The sequence below is a fragment of the Heloderma suspectum genome, chromosome 1 (genome assembly GCF_057233095.1).
Source record: "Heloderma suspectum isolate Gila_16-S chromosome 1, 16-S_ref, whole genome shotgun sequence".
Classification (NCBI taxonomy): Eukaryota; Metazoa; Chordata; class Lepidosauria; order Squamata; family Helodermatidae; genus Heloderma; species Heloderma suspectum.
The window spans coordinates 79,075,500-79,094,812 of NC_139458.1; the positions used below are offsets into that span (position 1 = coordinate 79,075,500).

The 19,313-nt window shown below is 41.1% G+C and overlaps 1 protein-coding gene across 1 annotated transcript in view; it reads right to left on the reverse strand.

Moving 5' to 3' along the window:
* Positions 1 to 2,885: 2,885 nt before the first annotated feature.
* Positions 2,886 to 19,313, reverse strand: part of PALS1 (protein associated with LIN7 1, MAGUK p55 family member) — an 87,465-nt gene continuing 71,037 nt past the window's right edge. The window contains exons 11-15 of the mRNA XM_084848825.1: positions 18,356 to 18,427; positions 14,396 to 14,563; positions 13,533 to 13,735; positions 10,654 to 10,764; positions 2,886 to 3,706 (exon numbers count right to left, since the gene is read on the reverse strand). Of these exons, the coding sequence (XP_084704951.1) occupies positions 3,530 to 3,706; positions 10,654 to 10,764; positions 13,533 to 13,735; positions 14,396 to 14,563; positions 18,356 to 18,427 (731 nt within the window). The 3' untranslated portion in view covers positions 2,886 to 3,529. The remainder of the gene's footprint in view (positions 3,707 to 10,653; positions 10,765 to 13,532; positions 13,736 to 14,395; positions 14,564 to 18,355; positions 18,428 to 19,313) is intronic.

The window sequence follows — 19,313 nt, forward strand, 5'->3', positions numbered from 1 at the left end:
GTGAGCTGGCTTTTGTCTCCATCCATTTTGTTGTTTCCATCCAGTACATCGTGGTTTTAGGAAGTTGCCAGTATACCATCTCTGACAATGGGTTGTATCCAACTGTTTTCAGATGTAAGGACACTGCTCCAGAAGGTTAGGGGGATACTCTGGATTAGATTTCGTGTGATGCTGCAGGGGAAGTCCCACTGCATGAGCAGAAGTCCACTTGCATGATATTGGGTGGAACCCAGTGACAACCAGGATAACATCATAGATTTATACCAATACCTTGGGGCAATTCTGGTACTGTTCACCATAATGCTACAGGCTGCGCTGCAGCCTTTTATCCAACCCCCATACTTTTGTTTTCTGGCACAATGGACTATAATATTAAGCCAGTAAGAACTGAAATATATTAGCTAAAAATAGATTTACAGTGATTTACTTTGAAGGCTAGAAATAAAACTTTACATTTTTACATTGATGTACAGTTAATACATCTCAAGACAGAGTGCAGGTACATGGTATCAAGCTCCAAATTGGGGCCATTCATAAGTACCCATTCATGTAAGGTTACCTTAAAAGTTATGGGGTTTGTCAATGGGGGGTATCTTCACTTAGTTAAGGAATATTTTCCCCATTTAACTACCTTAGCAAAATGCAGTACTTCAGCTCTCATTTAGTTATGGCAAAGGTCTTTATAAAACGGAATACTGTATGCTTTGGAAGTTTCTAATTCTCTCACCCGCTTCATTCAAATATACATGCCCAATTTTCTGTAGGTTAAGACTGAGGAATATCTTCCCTGAAATACACACTTCAGGAGTAGAGTAGCGGACAAGTTTCAATTCCGTTATCATTGGTTGATGTTTGAAAGACCTGTTAAAAGTGGATTACTACTGTGTACCACTGTTATATTTCTGTAAGCAGAGCTTAGTGGGATTTTTATACCATCATTCTTACTGCATACACAGAGGCAAGTAGTGGCACACCTAACAATATCCAGTAATTTCACAATTAAGAAGACTACTCAAGTTCTTCTCAATTTGAGAACTACCCAAGTTCTCAATTATCTCAAAAATTCAAAGGGGAGATGGGAGAAGCAAAAGGGTTTTATTACTTGCCACACTCCACTATTTAATACATTGATGTGGCATGCCAATTTCAGTATTTCATCTACTGTCCTACCATTCATCATGGATTACATCAGAATTCACTTAGGTTTAAGATACTGATAAATATAATTAATGTTTAGACCTCAACGGCATCAGCACCATCCTACTTACAGAAGATGACAAACACATTTGGATAATCCACAGAATAATGGTGCAGACATAAACCCTTTCCATGATGCAGCCATGGTTGATGAAGCGGGAACAGGCCAGCCTCTTTCTTAGGTGCAAATTCTACCACTCTTAACCATGATTCATATCTGTACCAACCTTAACCATTGTTAGTGCTTTCCAGAACAACCTTTAACCTAGGATTTGTAAACAGGTTCAAATACTAGTTTCAAATGCCAGGGTATAAGCTTATCCATGATTAACATCAGTATAGATGCAACAAACCACAGTTAAGCGGAATTGGGAGGGGGGAGATTTGTATTTAAGAAGGGAAGAGACTATGTGATCCCATTGTCCATTCCTGATCCCAAAAGTTAAGAAGTGGGAAGCATTACATCTGGATGGGTCCAGAGTCTGAATTTTGGTGACTACTACTACATCAAACCAAAGAAAAGACGACCACAGCATTTATCTTTGCACCCTGCATATTCGGCAAAGTTGACCATTTGAGAGAAGTAATTATTTGTCATGTTCGACAATGATACACATTGATTTTTTCCATATTATTTCTATTTCCTACCCAAAAGCTTTATTGGATGGAGGCACATTATTGAGTGATTTTACAGTATCTTAATAATTGTGCTACAGTTTAAGACCATTTGCATATAATCTGCATAGATGGGGAGCTGATGGATATTTCCAAATTTCTCTTTTTTCCCATGGTGAGGGATAGATCATAATACTGAGGAGTTTCAGTTCTTAATTAAGTTTTTCCATGCTCTCCATATGCCAATGTATATACTATGTTCAACTATGAACACACAAAAGTATTGATCTTGCTTGGGTTTTTTTTATGTTTTAGAGAAAAATATGAAAGTACATGGAAAGACAGCTAATTCTTCACTATTATATTCAACTACATGTTGAAGTAATTCCAGTGTATGACAGTATATAAAAATAAAAGCTATGATTCAGAACGAAGAATAACTATTAATATTCACATTCAAGGGTGCCACCAACAAAGAAGCAACAAAACCAGTCAATTTCAAAACGCAGCTACAGTTGGAGAAGCTTCATAGATAGAACCGCTGTGATGTTTGAACCTTCATGGGTATTTTCAATTGCACATAGGGATATGATGGTTCTAGGAAACAAAACATGCCAAGTTCCTAATTTAGTGATGTCCACAGTCTCTCACTACTCCAGGGCAATAACTCAGTTACTTAATATTAACTCCAGTTAACTACCTACATGACCAACAGCCATGAGACATCTTGTGCCTAGGTATAAAAATACAAGAAAATACTCTTAATATTCACCATCCCAAAGTCTGTGTTTGCGGTTATAAAAGACAATTTTACATAGCAAGGAAGCAAACCCTTTAAAAAATCCATATAAGAATGCCTATTTTTCATAAAAAATATAGCTTCCCTTCTAAATTCTTCTACAATCCCATTGGACAGCAGTGGCTTCCAATCAAGTGATGTAGCCAAGAGAAAAACAACTTCCATAAAAAATATCACATCTAAAATATCAACATACACACTATATATATATATATATATATATATATTCATTCATTCATTCATTCATTCATTCATTCATATATTCATTCACCTTCCATGGGACTTAGGGTTATTTAATAAGCTGTCAATCTGATTTACAAAGTAACTAAAGACAAAAAAGTTTGAAATATTTACATTGTATATCTTTTCAAAAATTGTAGTGCTATTAGATCATGGAATGTTTCACCACTAAAAACAAATTCAAGCCTAAGAGGGCAACTCCAGATCCAAGTGGCCCCTTTATAAAGCTGAGAGAATTTGCAGATTAATTCCTCCATTCCCCTCATAGTTTAATTCCTTTGTCCAATATTCTGTAAAAGTATTTTTGAAAACTACAGTCATTAAGATCATTAAGTTAACAGTGTTAAATTACCAATATTTATAATGATCAGGGATCATATACATATACTTGCTTTAAGAACTCAAGACAGAAAAGATAAATTTAAAGCAGCTGCTTGAAAGGCTACTGAAATTATTAAATATGTAGTGGCTTGTTCAGGACGTCCATGTCTGATAAAAAGGTAGTGAAAATCCAGACATTCTAAATCACGGCAGAATTGTGTCAGACTGCATGATTTTTTTTTAAGCAGTACACTGATCATCAGAGCAGAGAGAGCTACAGCTTAACCTGTCATCTAATATCTAGGATAAGCAGTCTTCTTTTGGCAGAGTCCTTATCTCCCTTGGAATTTATCTCTTTCACCGTAGCCAGGAAGATGGAACCCACTGAGGTTCTGTATCAAGTCTGTTAATTAAACGAAGTAATTCTTGATATGCTTTATCAATATCAGAATTCACAATTGCTGTATCGAAGTAATGGCCATTGTTTTGTTCCATTTCTCTGGTTTTCTCTATGATATCTCGTAGTTCTTCTGGCTGAAATTGAAACAGAAGATTGAAATAGAAGTAAATATGCTGCATTAGCAAATATTTATGTCTCTGTCTCTGTCTGTCTGTCTCTCTCTCTTTCTCACACACACACACACACACACACACACACTGAATCTCATGGAAAAGTAGCACTAAGCTTCTTAATAGGAGGAAGCAAAGTGCTACAATGGGGCATGCCTGAGGGTCAAACTGGATGTATCACTCAGCCATGTAAATATTTTTCCTGAGGGTGTTTAAAAAAAAAAAATCCAATGTACCTGTCGGAAGCTTCAACCTGGAATGGAAGTTCATGTGAGGTGGGTGGGAAGAGGCATTTCTGTCTATCTTTGCCATCTATTTTCATTAAAAACATCCCCCTGGATATCTCCCCTCACTCAGGGGAAATCAAAATGAACAATTTTTATAAGAAAACCCTATCAAAACATGGCCCTCAGGAAAAGAGGTTAAGCATCCGCCCTCCATAAACTTCAGATCCAGATTGCAGCTTCCTACAGCTATATCGGGTATACAAAAAACACTTTGGAGAAACTGAGTATCATGTGTAATTTGAACCTGACTTGCAAAATTGCTACACTGATTTAGAATGGTCTTCACCAACTCTTTGGGCAAATTCTTACGTTACCTGTTCAAGCTTTGTTGGATCCTACACAATGCCAACAATATCTGACATGGGAAACTACAAGAATCATGAAGTTACCTCTCACACCAGTATCAAACCTCCAATACAGACAGTGGTGTGGGAAGTAACCATATCAACAACCATTTCAAACATCAGCAGTGTGGCATGACATCCAGTCATAGGGAAGTAGCAACCATGTGAAGTAAGGACCAGCTTATAGCCAATATCATCATAAGTCAACTATTCAATCTTCCTCAAGATTAAAAATGGTTTGTCCAGATGGGGCTGGGGTTTTTTTTTTTTTGGCTGATATGGTTGGCTTTCGATCTGTGGAGTGCAGAAATGACCCAGGCAATTGACATGATTGCTCCTGAGCATGTTCCCCACAGTAGAGCTCCATGGTACACCATGGAGTTGAGAGTGTTGACACAAAATAGGAGGCTATTTGAGTGCAGATAAAGGAAAACTCCTGACGGACGCAATCAAACACTGGTGTGTGCCTATTATCGGGTATATTCAGGGGCAGTGAAGGTGGCAAAGAAACAATATATCTCTGCCTCTATTGAATCCTCCATGTGCCACCCAGTGGAGCTTTTCAGGGTTGTCCAGGGCTTAATACACGCTAGCCCTAAGGACTCTGTGGATCTATCAGAGACCATCTGTGATATGTTTACAAGGCATTTTCAAAATAAAAACTCTTGCGTCCACCAGGGATTAGACTCCAGTGTTACAGCAGGTGAATCAGGTGAGGTGAGGCACAGTCAAGTCCAGTTTTTTGGGATGAGTTTCCGTTGGTACAGTCTGAGGATGTTGACAAGGTGCTTGGATATGTTCATGCAACCACTTCCATATTAGATCCTTGCCCTTCTTGACTTATAAAAACTGGCAGGAAGGCAAAAGCTGGCTAGGCCAGGGAGGTAATAAATGCCTCCTTGTGAGAAGGAGTGGTCCTGGGCCTCCTGAAATAAATCCTCTCTGGACTCAGAGATCTCAATAACTTCAGGCTGGTGTCAGATGTTCCTTTTCTGGGCAAGGTCCTTGAGTGGGTAGTTGCCAACCTGCTGCAGGTGCTCTTGGATGAGACAGATTATCTGGATCCATTTCAGTTGGGGTTTAGGCCAGGTTTTGGCATGGAAACAGCCTTGGTCGCCCTGTATGATGACCTATGTCAGGAGAGAGACAGGGGGAGTGTGAACCTGTTGATTCTCCTTGATCCCTCAGTGGTTTTCAATGCCATCAACCATGGTATCCTTCTGGAATGATTGTCTGAGTTGGGAGTGGGGGTATTGCACTGCAGTGATTTTGTTCCTACTTGGATGGTCAGCTCCAGAAGGTGGTCCTTGGGGAATACTGCTTGGCCCTGTGATTCTCCAGTATAAGGTTTCACAGGTGTGAGTTTTGTCCCCCATGCTATTCAACTTCTTCATGAAACTGTTGAGTGGGGTCATCAGGCATTTTGGAGTACATCTGTATGCTGACAACTCACGGCTCTATTTCTCCTTTTCATCCTCATCAAGTAAGGTTGTGAATGTGTTACATCAGTGCCTTGCTGCAACAATGGACTGGATGAAAGCTAATAAACGGAAGCTCAGTCCCAACAAGGCTGAAATGCTGTTGGTGGATGGTTCTTCTGACAGGATGCAGGGTGTTCAATCTGTTCTGGATAGGGTTGCACTCCCTCTGAAAGAACAGGTTTGTATTTTGGGGGTTCTCCTGGAATAATCATTGTCTTAGGTGGCCTCAGTGCCATGGAGTGCCTTCTACCAGCTTCAGCTGGTAGCCCAGCTATGCCCCTATATGGACAGGGATAACCTGGCTTCAGTAGTATATGCTCTGGTAACCTCCAAGTCAGATTACTGCAATGTGCTCTATGTGGGGCTTGAAGACAGTTTAGGACCTGCAGCTTGTACAAATTGTAGTGGCCAGATTGATAGCAGGCACCAGAAGTTCCGAACATATAACACCATAACTATATGTTATAACACCAATTCTGGTCTACTCACACTGGCTGCCTGTACATTTCTGAGGCAAATTCTGGTTTTGACCTATAAAACCTTACAAGACTCAGGACCACAATACCTAATGGAGCATGTTTCCCAATACGAACCTATCTGTATACTATGGTCAACAGGAAAAGGCTATCAATGGCTACTAGTCTTGATGACTATGTGCTATCTCCAGTATCAGAGGCAGTGAGCCTATGTACACACCAGTTGCTGGGGAACATAGATGGGAGCATGCTGTTGTGCTCATGCCCTGCTTGTGGGTTCCTGGCCGACAGCTGGTTGGCCACTGTGTGAACAGAATGCTGGACTAGATGGACCCTTGGTCTGATTCTTCTTACGTTCTTAACATCTCAGGCCCTCATCTGAATGCCTCCTCTGATGGGAGGGTCACAGGGGGACAACAAGGGAGAGGGCCTTTTTGGTGGTAGTCCCCCAATTCTGGAATGATCTCCCCACTGACGTCTGTCTGGCTCCAACACTGGCATCTTTTCAGTGCCAAGTCAATACAGTCCTCTACTCCCAGGCATTTGATAGCGGATGATGGTGTTTAATGTCAGTTGTTCTATCATGTCCTGGTATCTCATTGTAACTGTTTTTAGCTGTTTCAATTGTTTCAAATTTTGTATGTTAAGTTTTTATGTTTTGTAATTCTTGTGAACCACCCATACAGCTTTGGCTATTGGGCAGTATAGAAATAAAACGAATAATTAATAATAATTTGTCTAGGATCTTCATTGTTGTAATTGGTCAAGCAAACAAAGGAAATGGATGAGAGCAGGGCACGATGATCCCATTGACTGATTTAGATAGCCCAGAAAAAGAGAAAAAGAAAAACCAACTGTGATGATCAGCACAATATGTTGGGCGCACAGCTTCCTTCAATTGCACTGACAGAGAAGAGGATTCCTGGCTCTATTCTGAAACACTAATGGAATAATTACAGAGGTAATTCCTTTGAGTTATATATAAGGCTTTAGGAAAAATTAAGATGTGCTTCATGCAGCCCAACAGCTTCATTTCATGATAGTGTTGCATTACCAAATAACTACATTCGGTTGGATTCAGAGTTTCAGGGAACTCCACAAACTAGATGATCGTGTGGGTAGGGGGCACTTCTTCTGATTCCACCTCCCCCCTGCAGCTCTCTGTGCCCCCCCCATTCTGCTCCAGAGGATTGTGGGATCCTATGGAAAAGTGTAGGAGGTGGTGCTCAGGGTTGCAGAGGCGGGGGGATAATCATTTACAGGATCTTCGAGTTTGTGGAGTGAGAACTTCTGCTGGATCCAACACTTCCACAAATGGAAGGAGACCTTGCAATAATGGAAAACCATGTCTAGATCCAACTCATTATGAAGAAACCTCTAAATAATTTTGCTATGAGAACACACAGCATTTTAATGCCTTGGCTTCCCACTTAAAAAGTGCACGTGGATTATTCTCTGCTCCCTTGCAGGAAGCAGGCTATGGCAAGCAGATACACTAACATCCTGGTTTGCAAACAGAAGTACAGGTGTTACGTTTGTAAGCATGAGTGAGAGGGCTTATATATCAGAGACTGTGGCCCTCACATCTCCAGAATACTCTTAAGGAGAAAGTGGTTTTATTATAGGCAAAATCGAAAATGAAGGCAGATAATAACATTTACAAACATGGAACCCTTGGACTGTTTTGCAGTTTATTTAGTCTTTTTTTCTAAAACCATAACTCTGCTTACAGAATAAAAGTTTTTTGTAACCTCCTCATCACTCTCTCATTTTTATTCAGGAAGGTTATTGCAGTAAGACAGCAGGCATGTGCACACAGTGAAGACCACATTCAGCAAGACCTCAGCAAGATCACATTCAATTATCTAACAGCCTAAAGAGGTTCAAATGGGAAGAGGCACTCTTTAAGGTTCCCCAGCCCCAAACTGTGTAGGGCTTTAAAAGAGGGGATAGGCAAACCTTAGGCTTAAGGAATCTATTTTTTCTTTTCTTTTACTAGAACCCCACAGTTCACCAGCTGGAGTCTGGTGCAAAAAACACATACTTAGAATTAAAGAATACTGAGCCCAAGAATTAGTTTTAAGTACCAGAACTGAATGGAGCTTCACAAAAATCCATTCCTGGTTACAATCTTTCTTCATTTCAACAGTGCAATTTAAGATGTGGGGTGAAGTAATTTTATTACTGCTGTTATTAAACAAGTGAGAGTAAGAAATCTTTGCTGATCTACTACAAATCACCCAGAGATCTACCAGCAGATCGAGATCTACTGCCCACACCAACTGGAAAAAAACTGGCAACCACAGCAACTTTTAAAAGTATTGGTCTAATGCAACCCAAAACATCATGTGTGCATGAGAATATTTTAATTAAATGTTCTGGGTGACTTGATCACTTAGTAGGTGAATTTACATAAGCAAAACATTACTGGATCTACTTGCACACAGGAGATAATGGATGTGGAAATTCTAGAAGATTTGAACATTTCCTAGTCAGCTACCAGTTATTGCTGTATTTCTGCTAATTCCGGAATGATTAGAGCCTGTTGACTATTGATTTGGCGTGGAATGGCCCTCTTAGCTTTCTGCGGCATCTGTAACAGAAATTCACCAGAACACTCTCTCCCTGGTATATCTTTGTCATCTTTCATTTTTACTGATGAGTTTTGGACTGGAGGAGATAGCTCAGTGTGGACTGCTAATAACTTGATTAGGTATATGGAGAACAAAGAAAACTACATCATAGGAGGAGATTGCTCAAGAGTTAGGTGGGGTTAAATCACCATGGTTGCAATGAATAGAATTCAATGAGGTCCTTCTACTGACAGAACTGCTTCCATCAACAGAACTGGAAGGTAGGATGATTCCCCTTCCACCTGCGGACCCCCATTTGCCCCCAAAATCTGCTTTGGAAAATTGTGGGACCCTCCAGAGCAGATCTAAGGGGGAACACAGTGGGCCGCAGGGGGAAGGAGATCAAAGATAATACTTTCTTTAAAGATAGGACTGAATACAAAATTGGAAATACTCTATTTTTTTAGTGTTTACCCACAGCGGTGGTTAACCAGTCCAAATTCCTTTTGTTTTTTGCTCTAACTAACACAACTAAGCACACCATTGGAAACAGCTGGGTACCACCATCTGAGACAGAAACTGGAAAGAACACATAAGTACAGGAAGAACTTGTAAGTACAGTTCTTCTAAGATATTATATTATCCCAACACACACAAAAGACAGACATCGTATTGGAAATCCACAAGTGCTACACATTCTGCTTAGTATAAAGTGAATGTCCAGTAAAGTCTGGATTTTTTGAGAGCTCTGTCTTACCACCAACCAAAGATACCTACCTCCTCCCACCCTGCACCCAACATTCAGTGTATAAAACCCTTGGCTAACATGTTGTTATTCTGTAAGTTAGTACTCCAGTCCAGTAAGCACCCTTGTGCATATACTGCTTATGTGTATCCAGACTCAAGCAGCAGGAGTTTGTGGCACCCCTTGACAGGAGCAGGAAAGCCCATAGACCCAACTGTGGCATAGAGGTAGGCCTGAAATCTAACTTAAAAGGTAAAGGTAAAGGTGTCCCCAACCAGTCGTGTCCGACTCTAGGGTGCGGTGCTCATCCCCGTTTCTAAGCCGAAGAGCCAGCGCTGTCCGAAGACGCTTCCGTGGTCATGTGGCCGGCATGACTGAACACCGAGGTGCACGGAGCGCTGTTACCTTTCCCGCCGAGGCAGTACCTATTTATCTACTTGCAATTTCTTGCTTTCAAACTGCTAGGTTGGCAGAAGCTGGGACTGAAGATGGGAGCTCACTCCGTCACGCGGCACTCGGGTCTCGAACTGCTGACCTGCCGACCTTCCAGTCTGCAGTTCAGCGTCTTAACCACTAAGCCACTGCGGCCCCCAGAAATCTAACTTGTATGCTCCTATTCTGAATTTCTGACTGCTGTACCACACAGCTTAAGAACATAAGAGCCCTGCTGGATCAGACCAAAGGTCAATCCAGTCCAGCATTCTGTTCACACAGTGGCCAACCAGTGTCAACCAGGAACCCACAAGCGGGACACAAGCACAGGAGCACCCTCCCGCCCATGTTCCCCAGCAACTGGTGTACACAGGCCCACCGCCTCTGGTACCGGAGGTAGCACACAGCTATCAGGACCAGTAGCCATTTATAGCCTTAGCAAACACACATCAAAGCCCTGGGGGCAGAAAATGTAGTACAGTATACATTAGAATGGCACACTGACATAGTTTGAGTTGTGAAACGCTTACCAAAACCATTATGTATGATATAAACATTATGTATGAGTATTACCTTTGGATTTTTGCCCTCTTTGGCCAGTAATGCACGAAGCCGCTCTTGTGAAGGTGGTGCAATGAAGATAATATATGGTTTCAAGTCTGAATTGCGTAGGCTCTTCAGTGACTAATGGGAAATAAAAATGTGTACCATTAATATTCACACAGAACAAAGCAAAGTCAATATTCATACCATTTATACACTACCAACGCAATTTTAGCATTGCAACAGTATATAGGAATTGTGAATTTCTACACTAATTATAGTATAAGACTTCTCTCTTGCTAAGCCAGTTACCTCCTGGAGGAACTAGCTTAGCAAGTTAAATATGTGATCTCAAAAATTATTTAGTTCTGAACATCAAAAGAAACCACAAAAATGAACTCAGGTTATATTAATACTAGGCCATAGCATCTATCCAGATGCCATAATTACAGATAGCAGCAGAATGGACAGCACTACTGCTGTAAGACACAAACCTACATAATGAAAAAGTCCTATGTATTTCTAATATAATTATGCAAACAGAAAAAGATTTTTAAAAATCCCAAGGCCTCTACATTCAGACAAGTCACATCCTTGCTATGACTTGCTCTTTATCTGGAAAGTAGGAATGTAATATACCTGCAAGTTTTGCTTTCAACAGTCATTTTATAGTGTAATTTTCTGTTTCTTCACATTTAGGCTGGGGAACACAGATCATACTGTTCAAGGGTTAGCAAGGTATGACTCAGATACTCCCTTAAACGATAGCTGAAAAGATAAGGATTCTAAACAAAGTCTATCCAACACAGCCTTCCTAACCTGATGCCTTCCAGATGTGTTGGACTACAATTCCCAGAATCCCCCAACATCTGGAGAGCACCAGGTTGGGGAAGGCTGGTCTAACATAGCTGTCAGGTCCCTTGGTCCTCTCCCTTCGCAATCACACACTCCAGGGTACCAGGCTTCAGACTCACTACTTTATTAGTAAATGACCAGGCTCTTTATAAATGCAAATCCTCAGAGATTCTCAGGCTACAAAGGAAAACAGCTACTCCACACAATTACAAATATCAATAGAGGAGACAAGCGAGAATCAGAGACGTTGCTGGCAGTCTGAAACAAGAACTTGCCAGCCTGAATAACTTAGAAGGGGATGCCCCTCCCTTACAGTTCTGCCCTCCTATGTAGGCTATCACACATAGCCAACCGGGTGGAACGTCTGAGCTCCGCCTAACTTTTCCTGCTTTGCTCTGCACACGACTCTAGCATCCTTCAGGTCACATGCAGCACTCTCCTCCTCTTCCGAGACCTGAGTTCTAACGGGGGAGGAAAGGCGGGGGGCCCTTCAGGTTGAGCCATCTCTGTGCCAAGTTCCTGAGAATATGTCTATCCATATCTTAGCTCACTAGGGAGGAAGCCTCCCCCAGTTCTGGTTGTTCCCATTCTGAATCTGGGCTGCTAACTATCTCCACATGCTCAGAATCATTCCTGACAATAAGTGTGGTAAAAACTGAAGAAGCGTGAAGACCCTTTGCCTAGAAGTGCTTCCCGCTGTACATGGCAAATGTGTTACACAGGTATATGCTGTGGTCAACCACAGCTACATTGGGTATATGCTGTGGTCAACCATCCACTACATACAGTCAGGGCCAAAAATATTGGAACAAGGATAACTGTTTTGGCAGTTGGCCTCTGTACACCACCACATCGAAGTTGAAAGGAAACACACCCAGACGGGAGCGAAGTCAGGACTTTCAGCTGTAATTCAAGGGGTTTGACAAAAGTGGGGCACTAGCCATTCCGGAAGTACAGCCAGTGGCATACACACACACCCACTGTTGGTGGCTCATAAGTAATGGAACAAACCAACATCATTTCAAACTTAAGGATCGCCTTTAATACCTGGATGAAAATCCTTTGCAGTCAATGACTGCCTGAAGTCTGGAACCCATGGACATGACCAAATGAGGCCAACTGCTAAAACAGTTATCCTTGTTCCAATATTTCTGGCCCTGACTGTATTTAGGGATGCACATCTTCATATGTCTACTATAGCAAACACTGGGGTAGGAAATGTGACAATGCATAATCTCCAGACAGAACGTTGAGGAGCAGCATTTTCAAAGTTCAGAAGTATTTAGGCAATAGTGTTATGGAAACTGATGTTTAATGCAACCACTAAATGTGCAGTGGGCAACTAATGTGCAAATTTCTTGCCTGCATAGAAGCAACCGTAGTGAGCATTAGGAAAGTTACATACACCTGTTCCAAAAGAAGAGAAGTGCATTCATATAGTGATTTCACATAGGTTGATTACGGTGTTAAAATACCAAAAATAAAACTGCAACAAAACATGTTCAAACTGAACTGGTGCAACCTAACATCTACAACAGGGCAGCAAAAAGTGTGGCCCATGGGCTGCCAGTGGACCCCTGTGTGGCAGCCCCCAGACTCCCCACATCTACCACCACCAAAACAACAGGGGGGATGCTCTAGAAACAGCCTCATGGTTCCTGCCATCTCAGGAAGCAGAGGTTAAAGGTGCCGGGCTACTTTCTGGGATGCTCTAGGAATGAGATTCCTCCTCTATGGCAGGAGCGATAGAGTTCCTGGAGTATTTTTTCTTTCTTTTCCTTTTTTTGGTAATTACATTGGAGTGGCTGGGTTGGGGAAGGCGTGTCAGTACTTTGATGCTATGGCTGCGAACCCAAGAGATATTGCTGCTGGGGCAAGTGTGAGTGAGAAGTGTGTGTGTGTGAGAGAGAGAGAATGAGAGAGAGAGAGAGAGAAGTGTGAGTGTGCATGAGAGGCCCCCACACCCCAGCAGACACCTGATGCAGCCCTCAGAACCTCAAAACCCCTGTGCACCCCTGATCTAGAACTTCAGTGTCCAAAAGCACTTCCATTACCTGTGTATGAAGATTTAAGAGACATATCTTTCCAGAATTGATCACTTGCCGGACAGAGTCTACGCTGGTACCATACAGATTCTTCTCGAATTCACCATGCTCAATGAACTTTCCTGCTGCTATGTCAGTCTCAAATACTTGACGTGATACAAAATGGTAATCTCTGCCAGCTATTTCATTGTCTCTCCTATTTCGTGTTGTATCTGAAATGCCCAGGAAACAAACCAAAGTTCAGACCTGTAAATCTTTGGAGTGTGGAACTGCACAGAATACATTATTATGTCATGTCAGTTTGCAAGGCTTTATGGAAAACAGCTTCTTGGAAAGGAACGTCTTTCAACAGAATGCTCGTGCTAAATGAACAGCATTGATCTTTAGTGTTTTTCATCCAGACAGGATTGCAAACCCTTAAGTAGGCTCAAAAATTATTTCCATAACGCAGTAACTTCTGGCACATGTCCAGCCATGCATAGCACATGTCTAGTCATGCAAATGTACTCAGAACAAAATTTTATTACATGAAGAAGAGAAGGCTGCATGCAACTGAAACCACAGAAACATATGCAGGATGGCAAAATGACATTCCTGTAAACGAGAATTTTTAAGTAAGTCAAGTTCAGTAACGGTCTTGTTCTTATGAATAGAGTCAAAGAATTTTCTCTTTAAAGTAACTTCATGTTTGTGAAAGACACTTTTAACAACACATACAAACCCATTTGGGGACAAATGTACTGAAGCGGCTTCCCTCCAAAGCAATGTCTATAATGTGTACTGGACTTAGCTTGCAAAATGGCATGAAGTCAGACAGCCAGGGTTTGAGTTCAAAACATAAGACAGTGACCTATCCCACCCTTTCAACTTACGAGGAACTGCAGAAGCAAATCGGTCAGCTTCATTATTCATTAGCCTTTGCCGCAGTTCATTTTGACCACAGTTCTGTGGACCAATCAGGACAATGGGTCGTTTCCTATTTGCTGGTTGATGATAAAGTGACATTTCCTCATAAGTCAAGATCTCCTCGTTGTCATAATCTTCAAAAAGAAAGCCCAAATTAAAGTATGCATTTTCTTCACTACTATACATTAGCATTTTTTAAAAGCTTGTTCTCTTTTCTGTAATAACTCTTGTTCATCTTGAGTCACTGACTGGCTGAGAAACACAAGTATTATTTTTAGACTATCCACACTATTTGTATAGGTTTTCTAATGTAATGAAAACCATTTCCCCCCTCTTCCTTTTGTTTTATACTGCAATTCTTCCATCTATTGCGCATATGGGCAACTCACTGTCTGCAGGTAACACATGGCCCGCAGAGGCCTTCTTTGTGGCAATTGTGCTAGGGAGGCTGGCATGGGGGAGAGTCATCCCAGCACAATCATACTATTGCTAGTTCAGCAAACAGTTGTTTGGTGGGAGTGAGATTTAAATGGGAAAGATGCATAGGGAGAGTCATACCCAAATGCAGTCCTCCCCATTTAAATTACATGCCCAGCTGACTGATCTGGGGTGGAGGGAGGCATGAAGTAATTTACGCATGCAGGGAGGAGAGATTTAAGCCTCCCCAGCCCTGCACCCTGAGATTTGGGGTGGGAGGAGCAAACGTGAGCGAGTAAGTGAACGAGTGAGTGAGCAAGCAAACAAGCGGGAGCAAACTCTGCATGTATGTTTGCATGGACAAGTGTATGTGTGCATGCATGCCCCCACAGCCTACTGCCCATTGCTGCATGCAGCCCTGGGGGCAAAAAGGCTGCCTACCGCTGATCTGTGGCTATCATATCTTGTGGGAACTGTTTCCATACATTAAACATTGCATGAAAAAACACCCCCATTAAAAGAATCTAAAACACCACATTTCCCATTATCTCATTAATAGATAATAAGATATCAACTATCTTCAACTATCACAGTCCAATACTCAGTATTGCTTTCTCAAAATATAGCAAAACACTCCTTTTGGACCTGTTCAGTTCCAAGAACTCCTTTTGCACATTTTATGTATCTTACATAAGTTTCTATGGACTTCTATACCATTGAACTTGGTTAATTTTTCAACTTAAGATGTGTTAACAATAACTGTACATAGAAAGTCATTTCTACATTTTCTGGAAAATTTATCCAATAATGCTCTTCCATTTATATGTAGTTATTTTTCTGTGGTGCTTTTTAATGTTTTAGAATTTATAAGCTTTCGATTTCGATTCCCTAACATTAACTATCAATTCAAGTCAAGTCAGCTATTTTTTCTTTTTAACTTAAATACTTCTTAACTGGGAAATTCTGATCAAGAGATGGATTGATACAATTAATTTTTATATCTATTAATAGCCAGCATTGCCTAGGGGCCAAATTAGATGTCAGGAGGGACAGGTGGCTTCCATAAATAGCAGCAGCCCCACATCTCCCTGGTAACATTTAGTAAAAGATGATATGACATCATCATGTCCAGTTCTCTCATCATCGTCCCGTCCCGCCCCCGCAAATAGGTGGAATGACATGACATATCTTTCAGTTGTTGCTGAGGCGACATGGGGAGAAGGTGCAGGTGGTGATTCTCAACAGCAGCCATACATCCCTCATAATGTCTAGTTTTGGCCTAAAACTAAAGTCATATATTTACTATTTTTGCTCTTCCTACATAACAGATTATCAAGTGTATATATCAAATTGCCAAGGGTGTGTTAACACAAAAGACTTGGTAATTCTGATACTGAATTTCAGAGTCTGGGATCCAGAAAGCTACTTTAGGCATATCCATAGACCTGGGATTAACCAGTGGAATTTGATCTTCTTTTCTCTCTGGGTGACAAATTTGCATAACATATCACAAGTTGCTTTTGAACCCCTCCCACTTAATTTGAGAAGTGGTTTGCCAGAATGCTTCTGGGCAAAACAAGTCCAAAGCTCCGTTGGGCACTTGGAAGGACTCCACAGTTACTTGGATCCTGCACAAAATCATGTACTACTAATACTACTAGAAATTTTCCAGGAACAAATACATTTTTATAACTATTCCAGCTATTGGGAGCTGAAATGATAAAATTCATGTTAGTCAGCCTATCCATTTTTATCCACAATACTGTTTGTAAAATAATTTTATGCTACCTACTAATCGTTGACTCATCTTACTGTTACTCTGGGAGGTGTTTTAGTATAAATAAGCATCTTTCATATATTTCGTAGTATATTCAAACTGCTTTCTGATACAGAAATGAGAATATTTTAATATTATTCATTTTTACAGGAAAACCTCTCCAATAATTTGGCAGCATTCTGCAGGTTTCCCTATCATATTCTTATTGGGATGTATTTTCATTTTAATATAGGTAGGTTGTAACAGGAGAAAGGAAAACATTCGATGATGTTTGTATGGTTCCGGAAAGGTAGATAAAATTAATGATTTACCTTAACTCACTGTTCCTCAACTATGTATCAAGTATTAATTTGTATGCTATGACATACAGACAAGTATGCATGGTGTGGAGAATGTGGATAGGGACACTTCTTTCTCCCTCTCACATAATACTAGAACACAGAGTCATCCCATGAAGCTGATTGGTGGGAGATTCAGGACAGATAAAAGGACGTACTTCTTCACACAGTGCATAGTTAAACTATGGAATTTGCTGCCAGAAGATGTAGTGATGGCCACCAATTTGGATGGCTTTAAAAGGGGTTAGATAAATTCCTGGAGGAGAAGGCTATCAATGGCTACTAGTCCTGATGGCCATGTGCTACCTCCAGCATCAGAGGCAGTGTGCCTATGTACACCAGTTGCTGGGGAACATGGGCAGGAGGGTGCTGTTGCACTCGCGTCCTGCTTGTGGTTTCCTGGTCGACAGCTGGTTGGCCACTGTGTGAACAGAATGCTGTTCTGATGGACCCTTGGTCTGATCCAGCAGAGCTCTTCTTATATTCTAAGTAACATTAGATTTTAATAGGAACTGTCTTTCATGAAAGTCTTAACTAGCAATGGCACTGGGGTAAACACGTCACACATGTTGAAACACAGACAAAGCATTAGGATTTCCCCCACATTAGATTATCTGCCTGTTGTAAATTCAATTACCTTAAAATATTTTGAATTTAAATTAATTATATGAATATTGAGCTGGCTACAACAATATCTGGTTGGTGAATAGACAGGTAGAGAGAGATGTTTAATAAAGCAGTGATTCTCCACATGCGCGTGGGCTTTTCAGCTCCACCCTGAAAGCAGCAGCCACTTATCCCCCTGAAGGTTGGGGACCCTCCAGAGCAGCACCCTGAGGGGCTGTCGCCAGAAGGAAAAGCCAGCTAGTCATCCATACCTCTCTGGTTCCTGGTCAAAGGCAGACACAGGCTTGGCCACCTTTGAGGAGGTATGAGCACAGCTTCTGAAGGCCTTTGGAGACAACTAATTGAAGACACTGAGCCCCTCAAGGGTAAGGCGTATGAGTACGTATGCACGTATGTATGTATGTATGTATTTTTATACCGCCCAACAGCCAAAGCTCTTTGGGTGGTTCACAAAAATTATGGGGGTCGGGGGGCTGCATGCGTGCACATCAACATAGTAATGTGGCACTCCTAAATATATGTGACAAAATGAACAAAGGGAAGGAGAAAAAAGAAGATAAAGAGCAGAAATAATGTGCGTTATGTATACTGAATGGATGCATGCAATTAAGCTATATTTTGTACTTTTACGTGAGCAATTGAGCTTTGAACATTGTGTTTTTGGAAAACCAGGAAAAAAGACCCTTGAAAGAAAAAATGTGACCAATTAAATGTATCCTATTTATACTAGAAAAGAAATCTTGATGTCAGTTGAAATCCCTTCTTACCATCATTTTTATTGGCATTATACAAAACTTTCTTCCGTTTTTTTTTGTTTTTCTTCGCACACCAAAGTTTCCCTAGAAATAAAAAAGGGAGTCAAAGTTGCCCAAATACATAGCAAAGCATTTCCTGCTGGATAAAAAAATAAATTATGAAGCACATAAAATTGCAAGGGGCTGCAAAAACATTAATACTAACAGGCTCAGCCCACAGGCTTACAATCTAAAGGAAGAGACAACAGATGTTAGGGAGGAAGTAAAAGGGAAACAAGGACAACTGGGATAAGCCAAATTGAACAGAGGTGTTTTAAGGAGGCACCTCAATGTCAATACAGAGGATAGTCATCATATCAGAAAAATATATATTTATATTCACAAATCTCACAATTGACTATACTAATCGCTAGCAAGAACAAGTAGAAGATATGTTTATAGAGTTTTCACTTTATATGTGCAAAGGGAGCCAGCGTGGTGTAGTGGTGAAAGTGTTGGACTCGGAGCTGGGAGATCCGGGTTCTAGTCCCCACTTGGCCATGGAAGCTCACTGGGTGACTTTGGGCCAGTCACAGACTCTCAGCCCAACCTACCTCACAGGGTTGTCGTTGTGAGGATAAAATAGAGAGGAGGAGGATAATGTAAAGCCGCCTTCGGTTCCTTGCAAGAGGGAAAAAGGTGGGACATAAATGCAATAAATAAATAACTAATAACAAATATTTAATTTTGTATGCCACCATTAGAACAGCCTTTTATTAATGAGCTCACACAAAAATTGTTTGTGTAATTGTTATTATCTGGGGCTTTCTGGAATTGGAGAAGTCCATTCTAGCATGGTGCCATTCTAGGTCCTACCTGAGTCAATGGCATACATCGGCAGTGCACCAACAACAGTTTAAGTCAGTTCAGCCCCTTCTCCAGTGTGTGAAGATAGCTGTGGATATGGGTTCATTATCACTAGGGTATTTGG